The sequence below is a fragment of the Sphaerodactylus townsendi genome, linkage group LG09 (genome assembly GCF_021028975.2).
Source record: "Sphaerodactylus townsendi isolate TG3544 linkage group LG09, MPM_Stown_v2.3, whole genome shotgun sequence".
Classification (NCBI taxonomy): domain Eukaryota; kingdom Metazoa; phylum Chordata; class Lepidosauria; order Squamata; family Sphaerodactylidae; genus Sphaerodactylus; species Sphaerodactylus townsendi.
Window position 1 is genome coordinate 17,430,507 of NC_059433.1, and position 18,754 is coordinate 17,449,260.

The window sequence follows — 18,754 nt, forward strand, 5'->3', positions numbered from 1 at the left end:
CTACAAGTCAGCTGGGACCAGCATTGCCACTGATGGCTGTGGGCTTCCCCGTTGCCTCCCCCTCCTCCAAACTGACAATGGTGCAGCAATAAACAGTTGGCAATCTGGCACAGATCGCCACTGCTACTAGAACCAAGTGACCTTTGAGGTGCTAGCTGAGCTGTTGCTGGGGCTCTGGAAGTTTCCCTGGAAGTTAAATGATGACTCCCACCCTTGTAGGTGAAGGCCTTTCTTCATCGCTGTGTCTTCAGTGCAGGCACGGACTCATGCATGCCTGACAGAAGACACTCGATGAATGACAGGTACAGGTAAATGCAACTTTATTATGTCCTGTGGCAGTGGTGGCAAACCTATGGCACTCCAGATGTTTATTGACTACAATTCCCATCACCCCCTGCCAGCATGGCCAGTTGGGAATTGTAGTTCATGAACATCTGGTGGGCCATAGGTTCGCCACCACGGTCCTATGGTAAAGGATTTAAGTGAGAGTTCTCCTCAAACAATTCACTTGCAATGAAACTAGAAATAATCCAACTACTGGTTTGGGTTACGATAAGAGAATACAGAAGCCCTGTGCTGATGCACAGTCATAAGCCCCACGTGCAGAATCGTGTGGAACTATATTATATTCTGAGAAATGAACAGCTGTAAATAAAGTACAGCTTTTATACCAAATGAGAAAATAGGGCCCATCAAACACAGTGTAAACCAACTGCATAGTGGAATTTGGAAGACTAGTATATCTGTCTCTTATCACAGTGCTTGTTTCACTAGATTACTCATTCTTTTTCAGCAAACACGTACGGCTTAGATCTAAGAATATAGTTCAGCCCTAGAGTCTTACCCATTAAAATGGACAGCATTTAACAAGAGATTTTATTCCAGCAATCCATCAAAAGCTGGAAGCGGACGGAACAGAGAAAGTAGAAGGATCCATGACACAAAAGCTGGAGAATGTTCTGAACAGTAAGTGTCATACACTCCGTATCAACTATTTTTAGAGTCTCGGTTTTATAACAAATTGAAGCATATTCTTGGAATGTGAAATCTGGTAAAAACAGGCTTTCTGTGGATATTTATGTTCCCAAACCAAAAAGATGTGTGCGCTTCACCAGTTAAATTTGGTGACACTTTTACAGAGCATCTTAGTTGTTGAAAAGGGAAGAAGGAAACCTACTTATGATGCTCAGCAGTTCTTTAAGATAGACAGGGATGCATGTAAAAATGCTGACAGTAAATAGTGAGACAGGATTTGAAGCGTATTTCAATAGGTTTTGTTACTTTTTGTTCACATATTATGTGACACTTCATATTTCACAAAAAAGTACTTTGAATCACATCCAAATCATATTTCAAATATATGGTGTTGCAGCTATGCATAGTTGAGATATTACTCCAGTAGTGACAAATGTTATCCATTTTAGTGCAATCCTGTGTAATCATGTTTGAAATGGGTGGCTTTAGACTGGATTGCATGGTTAGTCTTGGTTAGACTGCACAGGATTGCAGTAAAATATTCACCTGCTTTTCAAATTATGCTATGTTAGGTAAGTTCTTCAGCCACTTTCAGGTTACAGGTATTTTAAGGGATTTCCAGTTTTTAGTAAATAAAGCTTGTGCAGCTCATGTAAATTGCCAAGAATGGTGTGTGTTTAGGAAATGTAAATGCTCTGTCAAAATCCATCATTAAATAAATACTATTCAGAATTTTTTGCATTAAAAAAAAATGGACATTCCCATCATAAATGGAAAAAAATAACCCCACTTTTTAAGAATGGCATTTCCAGAACAAAAACCTATCCATTGTATAGACCTTATCCTAAACGGGCAAAATACTATATAAAGGGAGATTATTAAATTTTATAAGTGTTTCTACAGTTCTAGGGATAACTTGTTCCCATTTTGACCAATTTTATTCCAGGAGAATATCTGATCTAAAACTAGCGATTTTAATAAGTTTCGATTGGAATAATTCTGCACAGAGTTGCATTGTAACCCATACATTTGCGACAATGGGTTTTAGACCGACTGCTTTCTAGCAGTCCCTTTTATATATATTTTTAACTTCTGGCGAAGCAGTGTTTTCCTTAGAGTTGTATCAATAAGCACAAAACTGCATCTTGATAACAGTCTTTGTGTCTGAGACTCTGAACATGAATAAAATCAGAAGGTATTTTGTTCTTTGGTCAAGATGACGTGTGTGTGTGTGTGTTTAATGTGAAAATGAACAGCAAAGATTTTGAATAAATCTTGGCACTGCTGTTAAAAGTATAAACTTTGTATATTCCTTTTGTCCTGACTATGAACAATTTCTGATTTATACCTTACTTTGCTGACCTATTGGAATTCTTTTTGTTCTTGCTATCACCAAAGCTGTAGCAGAGCGAGTTTATGCCAGATTTTCAGTCGCAACGTATAACAGTTCTGTCCGTGTCAGGGTACAGGAAAGAATCTTTTTTTTTTTTACCAATCAGCTTGCTAAGTGTGATTCAGGTAGCATTTTTAAAGGTTCGAGCCCATGAGACCCCCAGTCTGGTTCTAGAAAAGATTACTTTCAATGCAGCCATTGTGATAAGATTATGACTGTTGAAAGAATTCTGTTAATCCACCATTCACAATTGCTAAATTTTGTTTAACTCTTTTATTACGATAAGGTATGCTGACTTTGTTGCTATATTTGAGGGCTCACGAAACTTGGTAACAAAGTTCAGTTTGCTTCAGTAGTGCAACATAAGACCAAAATGCTATTACTTAAACAAGTTCAGCCTACTGTTAATGTTAGTTTTTTATATAAGAAATTACACGTACAGTTGCCCCCCCCCCCCCCATTTTTTTTTTGTCTGGTCATGTTTGTTCTAATCAGTCCTGGTACGCCATTCATTGTTTCAGAAGGTTGAAAAAAGTTTCTGAACAATTTGTATTCTTCTTAATAGTGGTGAGGAAACACTGTTTTGAATGTGTTAATAATATTAACCTGCTTTTTAAAATAAAGCTTAAAATGACTAAAATTGTCTAACAGACACTTCCATTGGCTAAGCATTATATCTAATGTAATAATTGTAATTGTGCCGTTAAACATTGTCTTGTCTTGTCTTGCTAAAATGTGATTAAATCCATTCGAATTAACTATAAATGTGTGTTTTATATAGTCTGGATTCATGGTTTCAGATGAATAATGGTATATAGCTTCTGCGTCTGGCCAGTGATATTTTAAAGCCACTTGTTCAACAAAATAATTATACTTGCCTTTAGTATTTTTCGTATAGGCATTTTTTCCCCAAATACTCATATTTTAAACTTTAACCAAAAATTTTAATACGATAATTCATGATTATATCTTTGAATTACAAAAGTATACAAGTTTAACGATACTATCCTACTGTCTGTTAAGCATCAGGTAGAGTGTGTGTGTGTGCGTGCGTGCGTGCGTGCTTGTGTGTGGTTAACAAAGACCCTTAAAGTGTAGTAGGAACCATTCTCCTGACAAAATAAAGTATCTTGCATCAGGGGTTCAAAATTTCAACAGTGTTCAAAACGTTATTTAGATATAACAATTATTTTACAAAGGCTACTTTTAACATGAGCTGGCCACCCACAGTGTTGACAGGAGAAAATGGCATGCAAGCCACCCAGTGAGACTGAGGTAATTTTTTTTTTTTGTCTTTGCTTAAATTATAGTCACTAGACCAGATAATGCAGAAACTTTTTACAGCCGGCTACAGAAAGCAGAGAAAGCATTCCCCATTTTTTTTTCCTGATAAACTAAAAATAAGTCAAAAGTTTGGGGAAAAAAATCTAAAATATTTGACATGTATACATCTTTAGAATGAGGGAAAGGCAGGGACGTCCTTTGCTAACATGCAGTATGCTTTAGTTTGAAGCATTCTCTGCATTGTAATGTGGAAATGAAACACTGTTTTCACTGTAACCGTTGAAAGTTTCAATATGTTCGCGTGTAAATAGTTTAATACAGAAATTCTCCTTTGCTTAGGACTTCTCTTATGTTTCCGATCCTGAAATTACTTCACGTTGCTCACAAAGAGGAAAGTAGGCTCAGATCCAGGCAAAGGGAGAGCTAGTGTTCTTGCTTCAGTGGATTTATTTTGTAATTTTGATAAGATCCCCAAGATGAATCAATTAATAAGGATGCTGTCCCCCCTCCCTGCAAATGAGCAAAGTGTAACTTATACTGCTGTGCTATCAGTGGTATTTCAATGCATATTTGTTTCACTTTGTGCAGTCATAATGAAAGGAATATATTAGGAACGATCAGATTGCCTCCCGGGCACTGCTAGAACTGTAAAATTCCTCTCTCTAGCCAAAGCAAACTCTAAAGACACCACAATGAAATCGAAAGTTTTTTTGTCTAGGGAACTGAAGTTGCTTTTGATTGTGCTGCGGCTTCTGTCGCATTGAAAGGCTAAGCAAGGAATGCTTAATAAAAATATTTCTAATTTAATGCAAACATTTGTGTTTATAACGCAGCCATAATCTCTAGAAGAAGCATGAATCCACTGAGCAATCTCAGCGCAGGGTACGCTGCTCCGTCCGGCTTATTTACGTGTTTATATCCTCTCTTTAAAACAGGAGCAAGTCATACAGCGGACACCTTGTTCCAGGAAGTGCTGGGTCGCAAAGACAAAGCCGATTCAACAAGAAACGCACTGAACGTCCTCCAGCGCTTCAAATTTCTCTTCAATCTTCCTCTGAATATTGAAAGAAATATTCAAAAGGTATTGGATAATTTAAAAGACATTAGAAGTTATTATCCTGCCCCAAGTTTGCCCTATATTCCTTTATCATAATTATTATTTTTTTATTCCTGAAGGGTGATTACGATGTAGTCATTAACGACTATGAAAAAGCGAAGTCGTTGTTTGGGAAGACTGAGGTCCAGGTGTTTAAAAAATGTGAGTTTTGGGTTTTGTTAAAAGTCAGTTGCGGTTTTAACAGGAAAAGTTAACAATGCAGAGCAGGCTAAGGAGGTATGTGAGGTTCATCTTCTGTTTATGTACGGTCTTCTGCAGTATTTGGAACAATTAGAGAGTCTGGCAAGTTTTCTTTCTCAAAAACATATAATGGGTTAGGTCCAAAGACTTGCTTCCTTAAGTAAGAGTCATCATTTAACAGAAAATAATTCTTGGGTCCAATCCATTAGTTTCTAGAGTGTATAACAGGAGCTGAAGTAAGTTTTGCACCTGTATAAAGGACATATTTTAAAGACAAAGTTTCTTTAGAGCATAAAGTTTCAAAAATGATTTAGTGCATGTTTTTTCAGGTTAAAATTAAAAAATAAATTATGTATGAAATTGTTCTGAGTGTGGAATTATTTTCTGTAATTCTCTAAGAATAAATTGATATGTGTTGCATATATTTACACATGAATTAATTTAATGCTGTATAGTACTTACATAATAATAGTAATTAATATATTTCTAAATTTCTAAATAAGTGGTGTCTTTAGCACTGATATGAAATTAAATTTAATTCTTGGTTACTGCATTTTTAAAAGCTGGGGCATAACAATTCTAATTGTCATCCTTTTTTGAGCAAAGGTTAGACAGGAAGGGTGGAGACCTAATAATATATATATATATAATGGAGGAGAAAGAAAAGAAACATCAAGGTGATATTGGTATAAAACTTGCAATATGGGCTAAAGCAAAATATGTTTCAAATGTAGCTCACTATTTGACTATCATATTAAATTCATGACATTTCAGATGCAGAAAAACGAATTTTATCTTATAACTTTGAAACCGTAGATTATGCAGAAGTTGAAACTCGAGTTGAAGCATTAAGGAAACTATTACTGAATAAACTGCTTGAGACGCCATCAACTTTACATGACCAAAAACGCTATATAAGGTGATCTTCTTTCATTTATATTTTATCTTCTTTTTAAAATATGTATAGATAGGAACATTTGCTTGGTTTATACTATTCAAGCATTTTGAATGTTGCTTCTTATTCCAATAATAGCAATATCTTTGTGTAATCTTTTGCTGTTTCAGTATCTCACGTGAAAGGCATAGGGTTGTTCATAAAATATCTTAGGCCCCTTCCGCACATGCAGAATAATGCACTTTCAATCCACTTTCACAATTGTTTGAAAGTGGATTTTACTACTCCGCACAGTAAAATCCAGGTGCAAAGTGCATTGGAAGTGGATTGAAAGTACATTATTCTGCATGTCCGGAAGGGGCCTTAAATGCTTAATAATGTCTTACTTCTGATTCTGCTGGTCTGATGACAAGCTTCTCTGAAAACACCATTACTATTCAAGACAGGAACCTATGTTGTTTCAGTATATAATGTGTTCTTTTGGGGGCAGGCACAATGGTATTATGGCTCATTTATTAAATGTAAGAGTTATAGAGCATTCATTTTGAACCATTTCCAGCTGAAAACGAGCATTAAAGACAGCTTTGAAATTAGCAGTATAGCCCCTAATTAATTTATAATCGTTGCATCACTTTTCTGTACAATAGGCATTTCATTTCTCCCCTTCTCTTGGTATACATCTGCAGAGGTGTTTTGAAAATGGCCAAGTACTTAAGTAATGCATCAAAATCGGTCCTGGAGCTAAGAATCGCTGAATACTGGTTATACCATGTAATGAACTGTAAACGAGCAGTATTATCACTAGGAGCTAAACATTGTAGAGCCTGGTGGTGGTTGTTTTTTGTCCACCTGACTGTTTTAAATAAAGTTCCTGTAACTGTGATAATAAAATATATGAATTTCAGATGGCTTTTTAAAGCCCGTTCCCAAAGCTAAGGCCAGTTTCTTTCAAATGTACTCCAGGGAGGGCAGTATATGAATACAGGTGCTGGTCCAGACCGATCTACCTTAACAGTTACTTAGTAGTGTTGGGAGGAAATGGAAAGTGCACTTGAGCAGTAAACTCTTTGTGTAACCGAGTAAACCAAACCCTTAAGGTGCAAAGTACCCAACAATCCATTTTAGAGCAAGAGTCTTAGCAGCATTTTGGCCAGGATCAGAGGCTCGTTCCGCACATTCAGAATAAGGCACTTTCAAACTGCTTTCAGTGCTCTTTGAAGCTGTGCGGAATATCAAAATTCACTTGCAAACAGTTGTGAAAGTGGTTTGAAAATGCATTATTTTGCGTGTGCGGAAGGGGCCAGACACTCCTCTTGCTTTTATCATAAAGAGTGCATTCCTTCGTCGCTTCTTATGACATAGCTTTGAGCCTTATATTTGCAGTGCCCGAACTGTGTGATCCTTCTTTCTTCATTTATTTTGGGGGTGGGGGGTGGGAATGCGCAATTTCACCCTCCTCGAATTCTAGGCATCTGTATGGCATGTTACATCTGGAAGCGTGCTCAGTACTCCACCAGAAGACCAAAGGGTCTTTGGTCTTGGTTAGCATCAGGTTCTTCTAGACACCTTGTCTCTAGTGAGTGTGGATAAGGAATAAGTATTTGAGCAGTCTTTATCAGACAGTGTACTTAACCAAATGGAGCTGCTTCAAGAGTACAACGAATTTTTCAGTCTCCTTCACCCTCTCAAGAGATGAAGGTGAAATGAAGAAGCAACATTTTTGAGTATGGTGGAAGGTGCAGGGAGGCAGAGCTAGAGATGCTAACCTCCATGTGGGACCTGGGGATCCCCGGAATTATACCTCCCCTCCAGACTACAGAGTTCAGTACCCCTGGAGAAAGTGAATGCTTTGGAGGATGGGGAGGATGCTTTGGAGGATGGGGAGGATTCTTTGGAGGATGGGGAGGATTCTTTGGAGGATGGGGAGGATGCTTTGGAGGATGGGGAGGATGCTTTGGAGGATGGGGAGGATGCTTTGGAGGATGGGGAGGATGCTTTGGAGGATGGGGAGGATGCTTTGGAGGATGGGGAGGATGCTTTGGAGGATGGGGGGATGCTTTGGAGGATGGGGGATGCTTTGGAGGATGGCGTGGTACCCCACCAAGTTCCCTGTCCTCCATCTCCATCCCCAAATCTCCAGGAGCTTCTCGACCTGAATCTGGCAACTCTAACTCCCCATCCCGCTCTGGTAGGGGGTGGGGGAACCTGGCAGCCCTAAGAGCAGACCCATCAAGGAGCTGTACCCCATGGGTCTGGTATCCTAAAACATATTTTTATAGTGTCTCCTCTCTGTCCTCTGCAACACAGAGACTTTTAAAGGAACTGGATAAATGAGCTGGGATTGTCTTTTCAGCTTTTTGTCGAAAGGACGAAAATCTTGAATCCTTGCCAGTGTTAAAGAAACGTGCTCTGGCTTAACTATATCCCTTTATTTATATTATGTCCAAACCCTCAACATACATATACTGAGTGGAGACTTAATGAGGCTTAAAACTATTCAGCTTTGATGTTTTTATCAGGATATGGTATAAGCTCTTTTTTAAAAAAAACATTCTATTCATGTTTATGTAGTAGGAGTTACTAATTGGTGTGCAGTTGGATATCTTGCTATATAGTTTGCTATAGGCTTGGAAATTTGGAATGTACTATAGTGGCAGAAGTGCAGTTTTTCCCTACAAACACTGTGCTGTGTAAAAAATACCTATATTATGTTATGGCATCGTTCACGCATAACAAACCATACTTTGTCGATATAGGAGGAATGTGATAAAATATTAAAGCAAGCTGCATTATTTGAAAGTGGGCTTCAATAGGTTCATATTGAAACGAAACAAGAAAAACTAGATTTAATATCGGAATTGTTCTTCATTAATAATGGCACACTTTGGGGGCAGTAAAATTGTCTCAAGAGCCTGCCTGCATGGTGTAGGGGTTAATGTGTCGGACTTGGATCTATGAAACCCAGGTTTTAATATCTGCTCTGCCATAGAAATTTGCTAGGTGACCTTGGACCAGTCACACACTCTCAGGCCCCTTCCGCACACGCAAAATAATGCGTTTTCAAACCGCTTTCGCAACTGTTTGCAAGTGGATTTTGCTATTCTGCGCAGCTTCAAAGAGCACTGAAAGCAGTTTGAAAGTGCATTATTCTGCTTGTGCGGAATGAGCCATAGATTCAACCCTGGCAAGTATTTGGGTGGGAGACCTCCAAGGAATTCCAGGGTCTTGGGATAGAGGCAGGCAATGGCAAAATACCATTCAACATCTCTTGCCTTGAAAATCCTGTGGGGTTCATAGTAAAATGTTCACACACACACACACACACAATGTTGTCTCAGAGAATGAAGGTGTTTTTTCTGTATCGGAATGAGCTCCCTTTTTGCAGTGACTGGAAACGTTTCCATTTGAAACGAACCTGGTTGTCCAGTTACCCTGGGATAAACCGCCTTTTAGTTCTGTTTGGGAGCAGGGCCTCAATCACATAGTAACCTGTGACAAACTTGGATGTATTGATGGGCATTGCTTATGGCTAGTTAAGAATTTGGTATCATCATAGTGCTCTAATGATTTTCAGACACTCAAGATTTCAGCTAAGTCTCTTTCAGAATTCTGATCCTCCTCTTTTGGGGGGGGGGTGGAAGAATATAGGGAGAGGTGGAAAAACACAGGTGTGACAGGTGTAGCACGTTTCCCACCTGAATTCTCATCAGTTTAAACCTTTTGCAGGTATCTGTCTGATCTCCACGCAGAAGGGGACCCCGCATGGCAATGTATCGGTGCCCAGCATACATGGATTCTGCAGCTCATGCACAACTGTAAAGAGAGTTACGTTAAAGAGCAGAAAGGTAAATTTGATTATGTTTAAAGAAGCGATTCGCTTTGAATCTAACGATGACAACATAGCTCTTCTTTTTTCTCTGTTTGGGGGGGGGGGGGTCAGCTTTTGAGCCAAGCTCACTGTACCATTTGGAATTTATGATCTTATCCCACTAAAGTGTAATATAACCTCCAAAAGAAAAAAGAGAAGAATTGGTTTATATACCCCACCTTTTCTCCCTTTAAGGAGTCTCAAAGTCGCTTACAATTGGCTGTTGTGGGTTTTCCATGCTGGGAGGCCACGGTTTGGTAGTTTTTAACTCCTAATGCTTCACAATGGGAGCCGCATGGCGTAGTGGTTAAGTGCTTGCACTGCCACTCACAGGGTCAGGAGTTCGAGCCCACTGTGGGTCAGATATCCTGGCAGCTGGCTCATGGTCAACTCAGCCATCCATCCATTCCTTGGTCGGTAAATGAGTACCTAGCACATAGCTAGAGGGTAAAGAATAGCCGGGGAAAGTAATGGAAAACTACCCCACAAAAACGGCTTGCCTATGAAATCACTGCTTGCAGTGGTCCCCCAGGGTCAGACACAACTGAAGGGGAAACTTTACCTTTACCTTTTTAATGCTTCACCTGCATCTACGACTGGCATTTTCAGAGGTATGTCACAGGGAGATGTGTTCTCTCTGTGGCACAATGTGGAGTGATTGCATGGTGGGGTATATGTTTTTGCCCACCTCACAGGGGGGTGAGGCACGTTTGCATGTGTTTAAGTGGAGTTCGTTTACAGTTGCATTTGCTGTGGCATCGGCAGTCACATTCACAACAGCATATGCATTTGCATTTGCGACTGTCTTGGCATATGTCTGGGTGGAGTTCATTTGCAGTTACCTTTGAGTGTCCCTGGTTTTTTGGTTTTGATGTTTTTTAGTACTTGCGGGCAGGTTTTGTTGATTGTCAAACTCTCTTCTTTTTTGTTGAAACTAGTTACAGTTGCCTTCCCTTCCTCTCCCCATATCAGACACCTTGTGAGAGTTCAGAAAGAATTGTGACTAAGCAGTGGTGGCGAACCTTTGGCACTCCAGATGTTATGGACTACAATTCCCATCAGCCCCTGTTGGCCATTCTGGCAGGGGCTGATGGGAATTGTAGTCCATAACATTTGGAGTGCCAAAGGTTCGCCACCATGGGACTAGAGAGTTCAGAGAGAATTGTGACTAGCCCAAGGTCACCCAGCAGGCTTCCCCAAATCCACCACATCTTGCTGTAGTGGGGAGAAAGATATGGACCAGGAAACCAGGAAAGGGTTTCTGTGTTCAAAAATGGACATCCCAAGCTGTTTCTAGAGGCAAGAGGGGGGAAACGCGAGGCTCTTGATATGTGCCTTCAAGCAGTGGGAGACAGGTACATTGTGCCTTTTTTCTCACTACTGGTGGTAAAAGCAGCTTTGGGGAGGGTAGTTTAGAGAAATTGCGTGGGGAGAAGAGTTAACCCCCATCTATACTCTTCCTTCTACGGCTGCCTTTTAACATAAATTGCAGATTTGGGGGGGGGGGGGCAGCTGGTCACATGTAGTTTGGCCTGGGATGTTAGTAATGTTTTTCAGCTGTATCGGTTTGGCCAGTGCTTTTTTAAAATGAGATTTACAGTGTTTTCCCCCCAACAGACTCTTGTGATTTGGGTTGCTGTTAATGAGGGAAATATGTCGGATCTAGCTCACAGCCTTCTGTATTTAAAGAAACTAAAAGAAGTGGGTGGGCTTCCTTCTTCTTGAGTCCTTTAGAAAATAGCCGTTGCTAGGAATTTGCTCTAATGGGAACAATCTCCAACTACTGTTTGCTTTGCAAGCCAATTTCTTCTGGTGTTCCAGAGCAGTAGTGAGCCTGTGGATCTCTTACATCTCTTGGTTCCCCTGTGAGTATTCCTGAAGTGCAGTGTGTGTTTAAGGCGTTGAAAGAAAGGTGTCTGCCACCTCCCTCATCAGTCCATACAGACTGTAGCAAGGTGTGTGTGCCGTTGCGTAGCTTAAAAGGGTACTTAAACTGACTTTGTATAACTAACAGCCAAGATAAAAGGGGATCAGAGTTGCTGTCAAAGAATCAGTTTATAGTGCATCCTGCCCTCAAAATGATGCCATGAATCTAAACGCTTGAATAAGAATAGCAGAGTCAGTGCATTCCCTAATCAGGGGCAAGCTTGACTAGCTGCAGTTCAGGTCTCAATCGGGGCGTATGACCCTTGGAGACATGGGGTATCCCATGCCACCCATTTGATCACGTGGGGCGCGCAAAATCGCGCCCACCACGTGATCAAACTGCCGGGGGAGGGCCACCTCTATCAGACCCTCCCCCACCTCTATCGAGAGTGCCCGACAGGCCCCCAGCAGGCTCCTGGCCTGGCGCGGCTGCTGCTGCCCCCCCCCCCACCTCTAACGGATGCCATGAGCAGGCGCAGCCACCGGAAAGGGGGGGGTCTGGCAGCAGCCAGTGCTGCGTCAAGGATTTGTTTTTCTGGGGGGCTTCCACTTCTATCGGGGGGGGAACCAAGACCTTGCCCCCAGATGCCGTTTCATCCCAGTATGCCTCTGGTCTCAATGAAAATAATATCCCTTTATAGACTCTGCATAAGACTGCAGACCTGTGTGTGCTTTCCATTGTCTGAGATCGTGTAGGCTGCCTTTCTTCTCCAAAGCAGGGAGTACAGAGTCCTACCTACACCATTTGAAGCTGACACAAATGGGGGGAGTGCGTTTTCATATTCCATCACCACTATGTTTGTATTCTCCCTCTTTCAGTCAAATGGAAGCGTGAGCTTAAACGTTGCAACCACTGTATTAAGCAAATGCAATGAAATATATTTGCATCTGCCGGAGAGAGACGGAGGCGTCCTAGAATACGAGAAGAGACCATGCATTTCTGCATTTGTTCTCCCTGGCTGCAGAAATACAGCCCGATGCTGTGACTGCTCCTTTAGTGATCCCTGTTTTCTTTCTCCTGCCAGCTTGAGAAACAGAGGACTTCAAAGTACCCTCCCCCCTCCCCTTCCAGTCAAGGACATAACATTTAGAAACAAGAAGTGCAGTCCTAAACAGAGTTGCTTCAGTCTAAGCTCACTGGCATCGGTAATCTTAGCTGGAAGCTCTGCATAGGACCATGCTTTAAATAGAGAAACATTAAATTAGACAGAGGCTTGCCTGATGATTGTGCAAAGTGTGTATAAGGCATCAACACTGATGCAAGCTTTTAAAACTTCTTGGTGGAGAGATGATCGAGAAATGGAGAAACGTGTGTTTGAATTACCGCCTTTTTCTGAAGGAAATTGAGGTACTTGTGAGGCTGTATGTTTTCTTTCTTTCACTCCAGCGTACTCATAGCTGAGTCTAAGTGCTAGAAAATCAGACTGCTCCTCAGACCACCTTGCTGCTTTTTCCCGTCTTCTATTCACCTTACAATGAATGATCTATCTTTGTTTGATCAGACAGGCCAACGTGGCTTGTGTCAAAGGGGCCTTTTCAATTTGTTATCCTAGCAGCTGGTTCTCCTCTGTTGCCTCTGCATACTGTACATCTGGAAGGAGGCCTCTTGCAGCTGGGAGTGATTTCATGCCTAACTCACATCTCTTATTCCTAATAGAAATATTCTTTTGACAGTCGATGTCAAGTGAAGCCTTCAATGGATATTAATTAAGAAGTTAAAATGTTAATCATTGCAAAGCCGGGCGCGACTTTCCGGAACGTCCATCAGTTTAGCAGCATTTTAATCACTTCTGGAGCAAATCTGCCTTCTTCAATCCCTACTTAAGATGACCCTGGCTACAAGTACTTTTATTTAAACTTCTATAGTATCCATCTTATAAATATAATAAAACAAAAGATAGGCGGAGTCACATGTTGAGACAGGCATGTGAGCTGGAATCCATAGGAAATGACTACATCGCTATGTTCAGATTAAACACGTTTGAATTTATCTTACTTTTGAGCAATTTAATCCAAACCTGTGCTCAAAACTGAATGATGTATGCATAATTTACTGTTATGTAACTTTCAGCTCACTAGCTTTTAAATTACACTGAGCTTATTCCTAGTATTTTCCAACCAATGGTAAGGTATGGCAAAATAAGTTTGTCACAGCTGTGAAAGCAGCGGGTGTGATCTTTCTGTATCTTAGAATTTCGCTGTCATAGGCTGATTCCGCATGGGTCAAAAACAACAGTGTGAAAACAGTGTAAAAGGGTTTAAAACGGTGTAAAAGGGTTTATACTGTTTTCACACCGTTTTCACGCTGCTGTTTTTGGCCCATGCGGAATCAGCCATATAGAGCCAGTCATACTACATCTATTTAAATGGGTTCCCTCCTGCACCTTCCATGATGGTGGGGCATTATCCCCTTGAGTTCATACAGTTTTTTCTTGCACTAGTATTAAAATCGTATAATTTTGGGAGGCTGCTAGTGTCCTTATGGTGCAATCCTGAACAGAGATACACCATTCTAAATCCACTATAAGTCAGTGGCCTTAGAAAGGACAACTCTGATTTTGGGGGGGGGGGGGGTGTACCGTAAATGTTTCTTTGTTTTTCAAAAAGTCTTTCTTTGTGTCTTTCAAAATCCTCTTTTTCAGAATTGCTTGATCATTTTTTTGGAATTATATTCAATATATTATGTTTTTGTTTCAAACATATGCATTGACTAATTTTCGAGGCACCATTCCTTTGTGTTGTGCATCAGAATGCACTTGGATTGAATTTGGGGTACATTTTGAGGAGCAGTCTGATCATATGAAACTCAGGAAGAAGTAGCACAAAAATAATCCAAATATGGTTTACCACTTCTCAGTTTGAGCAATATCTGTTTAAAGGAGATACTTTTAGAAGCTATCACGGGAAATGTACCAAAAGTGCTGTATTTAATACAAAAATGCCTTTTTAACATATTGGAAAATTATATCTAGAATTATAGAGACGTATCAGCAGTTGTGACACGAACATTTTAAACGTGAGGTCCTCGTGGGCAGTCCATCTTCGCTTCCAAATATAGAACGCATCCTGAGAACAATCGAAGCCTTTTGAAATGTATTGTTGACTCAGGTTAATTTTAAAGGAACTTCCTTAATTTCTTGCTTCGGCAAATTGAAAGTCTTCTGTGTGGCATGGTTGAAAGGAATCCTATCCTCCCTGTGTCGGAGCAGAGCTTTAGGCATTGCCTGTTTGGTCAACAAGCGACGGTGGGTGGTCGGGCTCTAGCACAGGACAAGGGCTTGCTGTGCACAGGAAAAAATGTTCAAAGGTGTTTAAGGGCGGTGAGGAAGTCTGCCGCCCCTCCGAGAGCCCAGAAGCTGCAGATCAGTGTTTCTTCTAACTGTTGTAGCTTTTGTGGGATCCTATCATAAGCATAAGCACAAGCATAAGCATTTATTGTCATTGTGCACGCACAACAAAATTAACAGCAGCATTCCTCGATGCACACAATTTCAGACTCATACCCCATCCTCACTCTCCCCTTCCTCCACCCATCCCTACACAGCCCCAAACACATCAACACGGAGTTCAGCATAGCCACAGCTCTAGAGCAGAAGCTGTCTCTAAGCCTCTTTGTCCTAGTTTTGATAGACCTGTATCGTCTGCCGGATGGTAACAGTTCAAAAAGAGAGTGTGCTGGATGAGACGGGTCTCTCAGAATATTTTGGGCTTTCTTTAGGCTTCGGGAATTATAGAGTACTTCCAAGGAGGGGAGAGGGCAGCCGATAATCCTCTGTGCAGTATTGATCACCCTTTGGAGCGCCTTCCTATCTGCCACTGTGCAACTGGAGAACCATACACAGATGCAGTAGGTTAAGACACTCTCTATAACACAGCGGTAAAAGGACACCAGCAAACCACCACCACCACCACCACCTATAACTTCATTAGCTCATGATACAGCTAGATAGTTTTCAATAACTGTTATGTACCAGCAACATAATTCCATTACTGTAATTTCAAAATTCCATTACTGTAATTTCAAAATGTTATGACCACAGACAGACAGATCTCAAAACCAAACTATCCAGCAATTAATTTGAAGGTTTTTTTTTATTTTGAAGCCAGATGTTTTATTTAAAAGATAATGTTCCTTCGTTTAAAAGCAAAATCTCAGTCATCTAATCTTATCAGCCTCTTAAAGCTGAAATTGTTCAAACAGAAACAAATTGTCATTGGTGCAATGCGCATTTTCTGGTTAAAAAAGTAAAGAAACAGTATATCAAAGTGTTGACCCTTTTAAAAGGTATCTCTTAATAACCTCTAATATCACTTGACTGGCATATTATTATAAGTTGTGTATATTTTGTTTTATGTGTTTCATGGTTGCCCGTATGTTTTATGTATGATGAACAGATTTTTAAACAATAGCAAAGCTGTAGTGTTTGTTCCATATATATAGAATATCACAGTATTCCTTCCTGTACGGTATTGTGAACGGCCAAATGAACCCCTCAGTGTCTGGTTTCAGCATTAGCTACAGTCTTGAACTTGGGGGTGGGGGGGTGACAGTAGATATTTGCGTTTTCTATTCGGCATTTGAAGCAGTGGAGGACAACTTTATATGGCCACGCTTTTCTGTATTGCTGCTTGCATACCGATGTGGATAGCAACTGTTGCTCTTCTAGATTGCAATGTATAGTCCTGAAGCGCTATCTCCTGGACGACTTGGAAAAAAAGCCAGCTTTGTTAATGTGCTCCAGATGTTCATTAGTCCTGAGGGTATATGTGCTGTTGTAGTTCCCTGCTCCTGTGTTGTAGTAATGCTAGACAACCAATTAAGAAATTAGGTTCATGTTAAACTTTCTTTTCCTGGTACCAGTGATGTGGCTGCTGGTGGAACAAGAGAGTATTCTTTGTCCTGTTTTCTATTATTAGTGGATAAACAAACCATCGAGGTGTTTGAGTGGCAATTGAGTATGTCTGTGCTCTCGCCATATCTATTTGGTATCCAACAAACTATTTCAATTGAAACTGCGAAAGGATCACTATTAGAGTTTGGTAAGTTTATCTGAAACGTTCATAAAAGTGAAACAGCCTTTTTGGGGCAATCTCGAATTCAAGAATGCTCCTGTAAGTTGCTGTGAATGAACAAGAAGTATTTGTGCAAATATCCAAATATGCAGTCTACATATTTTTTTGTAGAAATAATGGCTTCTTTGTAAAAAGTTGCAATATAAGATTAATATTCTGAACATTAAAAAAAATGCACCCACATACTACAATGCTACAGTAAGTTTGTTTCTAGCATGATAGAGAGAGCCTACATTTTTCATGTGCAAAGAAGTGCATTTCCATTAAAAAATACCCGTGCCAGTTGAATAATTTTGTTTTGACCTACTATTTTCTTCCAATGACTTCAGGAAATATACAGATCATTTGGCTTAGTTCAAGAAACTGAGCCAAGACCATATGTATGCCGACTGTGTGGTTCAAAGCATTTAGAATTTCAACAAGGTTTCTAGAATACCCTGGTGAATTTTGGGTTAGGGTAAAAGAATCATAATTAGCATTCTTTTCTCGTTGTTTGTTTGGTTTGGTTTTCCTGTTTAAGAGAGGTTAGGTTAACACTAATTTAATTCGTTTAAGTCATTTTGCAAATATTGGTTGAATGCCCACATTCCCAATAAATACATATACAGTGGTAGAGGTGTTTTTCCAGTGCTTTTGCAAATTATAGATTTACCATTTTGCCTTTCCAGGCTGCATGCCTAGCCTTTTCTCATTGGTTCTATTTTGCTCCATCTTGCACACAGCTGCTTGTCCCGGGCAAATGCCAGTTCCCAGCATTTTCCCCGTATCAGTGCTCAAATATGTCTATGAAATAAAAGAATAGGTAACCAGGCTGGTTACCTATTTATATCGATCTGAAAATATTGCACATAGTGTTTATTCAATACACATTGATGCTATTTAAACAAACGAATAGAACGCTGGGATTGAAGTGATTAGTATACTAATTTTTAGGCAACATGAATCGAATGCATATTGCTGCCATTGCAGCAGATTTCTCCAAAAAGTGAAATTCTGCTCACATTGGCTTTCTGATTGGTTGGGGTGAAATTCCAAAATGGTGAACAAGCTAATCAAAACCTCAATTTTTTTAAAAAAAAGACCTTCAGTTGTTGGATGTAGCAATGTCTAATGTGCAAAGGAACTGAGAAGAAGACCCAGAGCAGGAGCCAAGCAAGTGGCAAGCTAGAGAAGTCTGTAAAGTTAGTGACCCCTCCATCATTTCGTGTCACCTCCTGTCTCTCTTTAGAACAACGGTTCTCAACCTGGGGGTCGCAACCCCTTTGGGGGTCGAATGATCCTTTCACAGGGGTCGCGTAAGACCATTGGAAAACAGTCTTTTAATATTTTATATATACCAATTTTATGGTTGGGGGTCACCACAACATGAGGAACTGTATTAAAGGGTCGTGGCATTAGGAAGGTTGAGAACCACTGCTTTAGACTGATACTCCAAGGTCTAATATCTTGCTTTTTCTCAAAAGTTAGAAAAGAGACTCTTCCTAGCTAGCAAAATAATAGCATGGTATCTCTCTTTCCTATCGTAAATGTACTTCCTAATAAGAATTTAACTTTTGCCCTTTTAATCAGTGTGTTAGCTGCTTCTCTGTGTGGTAAACTCCAACATTTTAGTAATGGGCCCAAGACTTAAAAGCACTAATTAAAAGACACAGGAAACTTTTGCCCTGGGCTCAGATAGCCAGGGAACCACACAAAGGTGTGGAAGATGGCCACCTCCTGTGGAGAGAGATCACATGGAACTGTTAACAGATGCAAATTTCTCCACAGGGAGATTGTGAATGAAGCAGTCTTACATCAGGAAAACGTTTCTTTTGACATCGAAACCAGCTGAGATAAATGAGAACTGGATCAAAAGGAACTAGAAAGTTAGAGATATTATTGTGTCAAATTTTATCAAACCAATTATTAACTGCGACAGACACTTTTGAAACAGCAGCAGAGATTTGGAGAGAGTTAGAAAAGCATTTGGAGGGGGGGGATCTCAAACAACAAATGATGTTTCTGCAGTATCAGCTACTTGTGAAATGTTTGCCCGGAGTGGGT

General features: G+C 40.3%; 1 protein-coding gene across 1 annotated transcript in view; it reads left to right on the top strand.

Moving 5' to 3' along the window:
• EXOC2 (exocyst complex component 2) overlaps positions 1-18,754 on the top strand; it is a 126,441-nt gene that overhangs the window by 39,344 nt on the left and 68,343 nt on the right. The window contains exons 7-11 of the mRNA XM_048508268.1: positions 886-966; positions 4,588-4,733; positions 4,829-4,910; positions 5,766-5,868; positions 9,571-9,689. Coding sequence (XP_048364225.1) covers positions 886-966; positions 4,588-4,733; positions 4,829-4,910; positions 5,766-5,868; positions 9,571-9,689 — 531 coding nt within the window. The remainder of the gene's footprint in view (positions 1-885; positions 967-4,587; positions 4,734-4,828; positions 4,911-5,765; positions 5,869-9,570; positions 9,690-18,754) is intronic.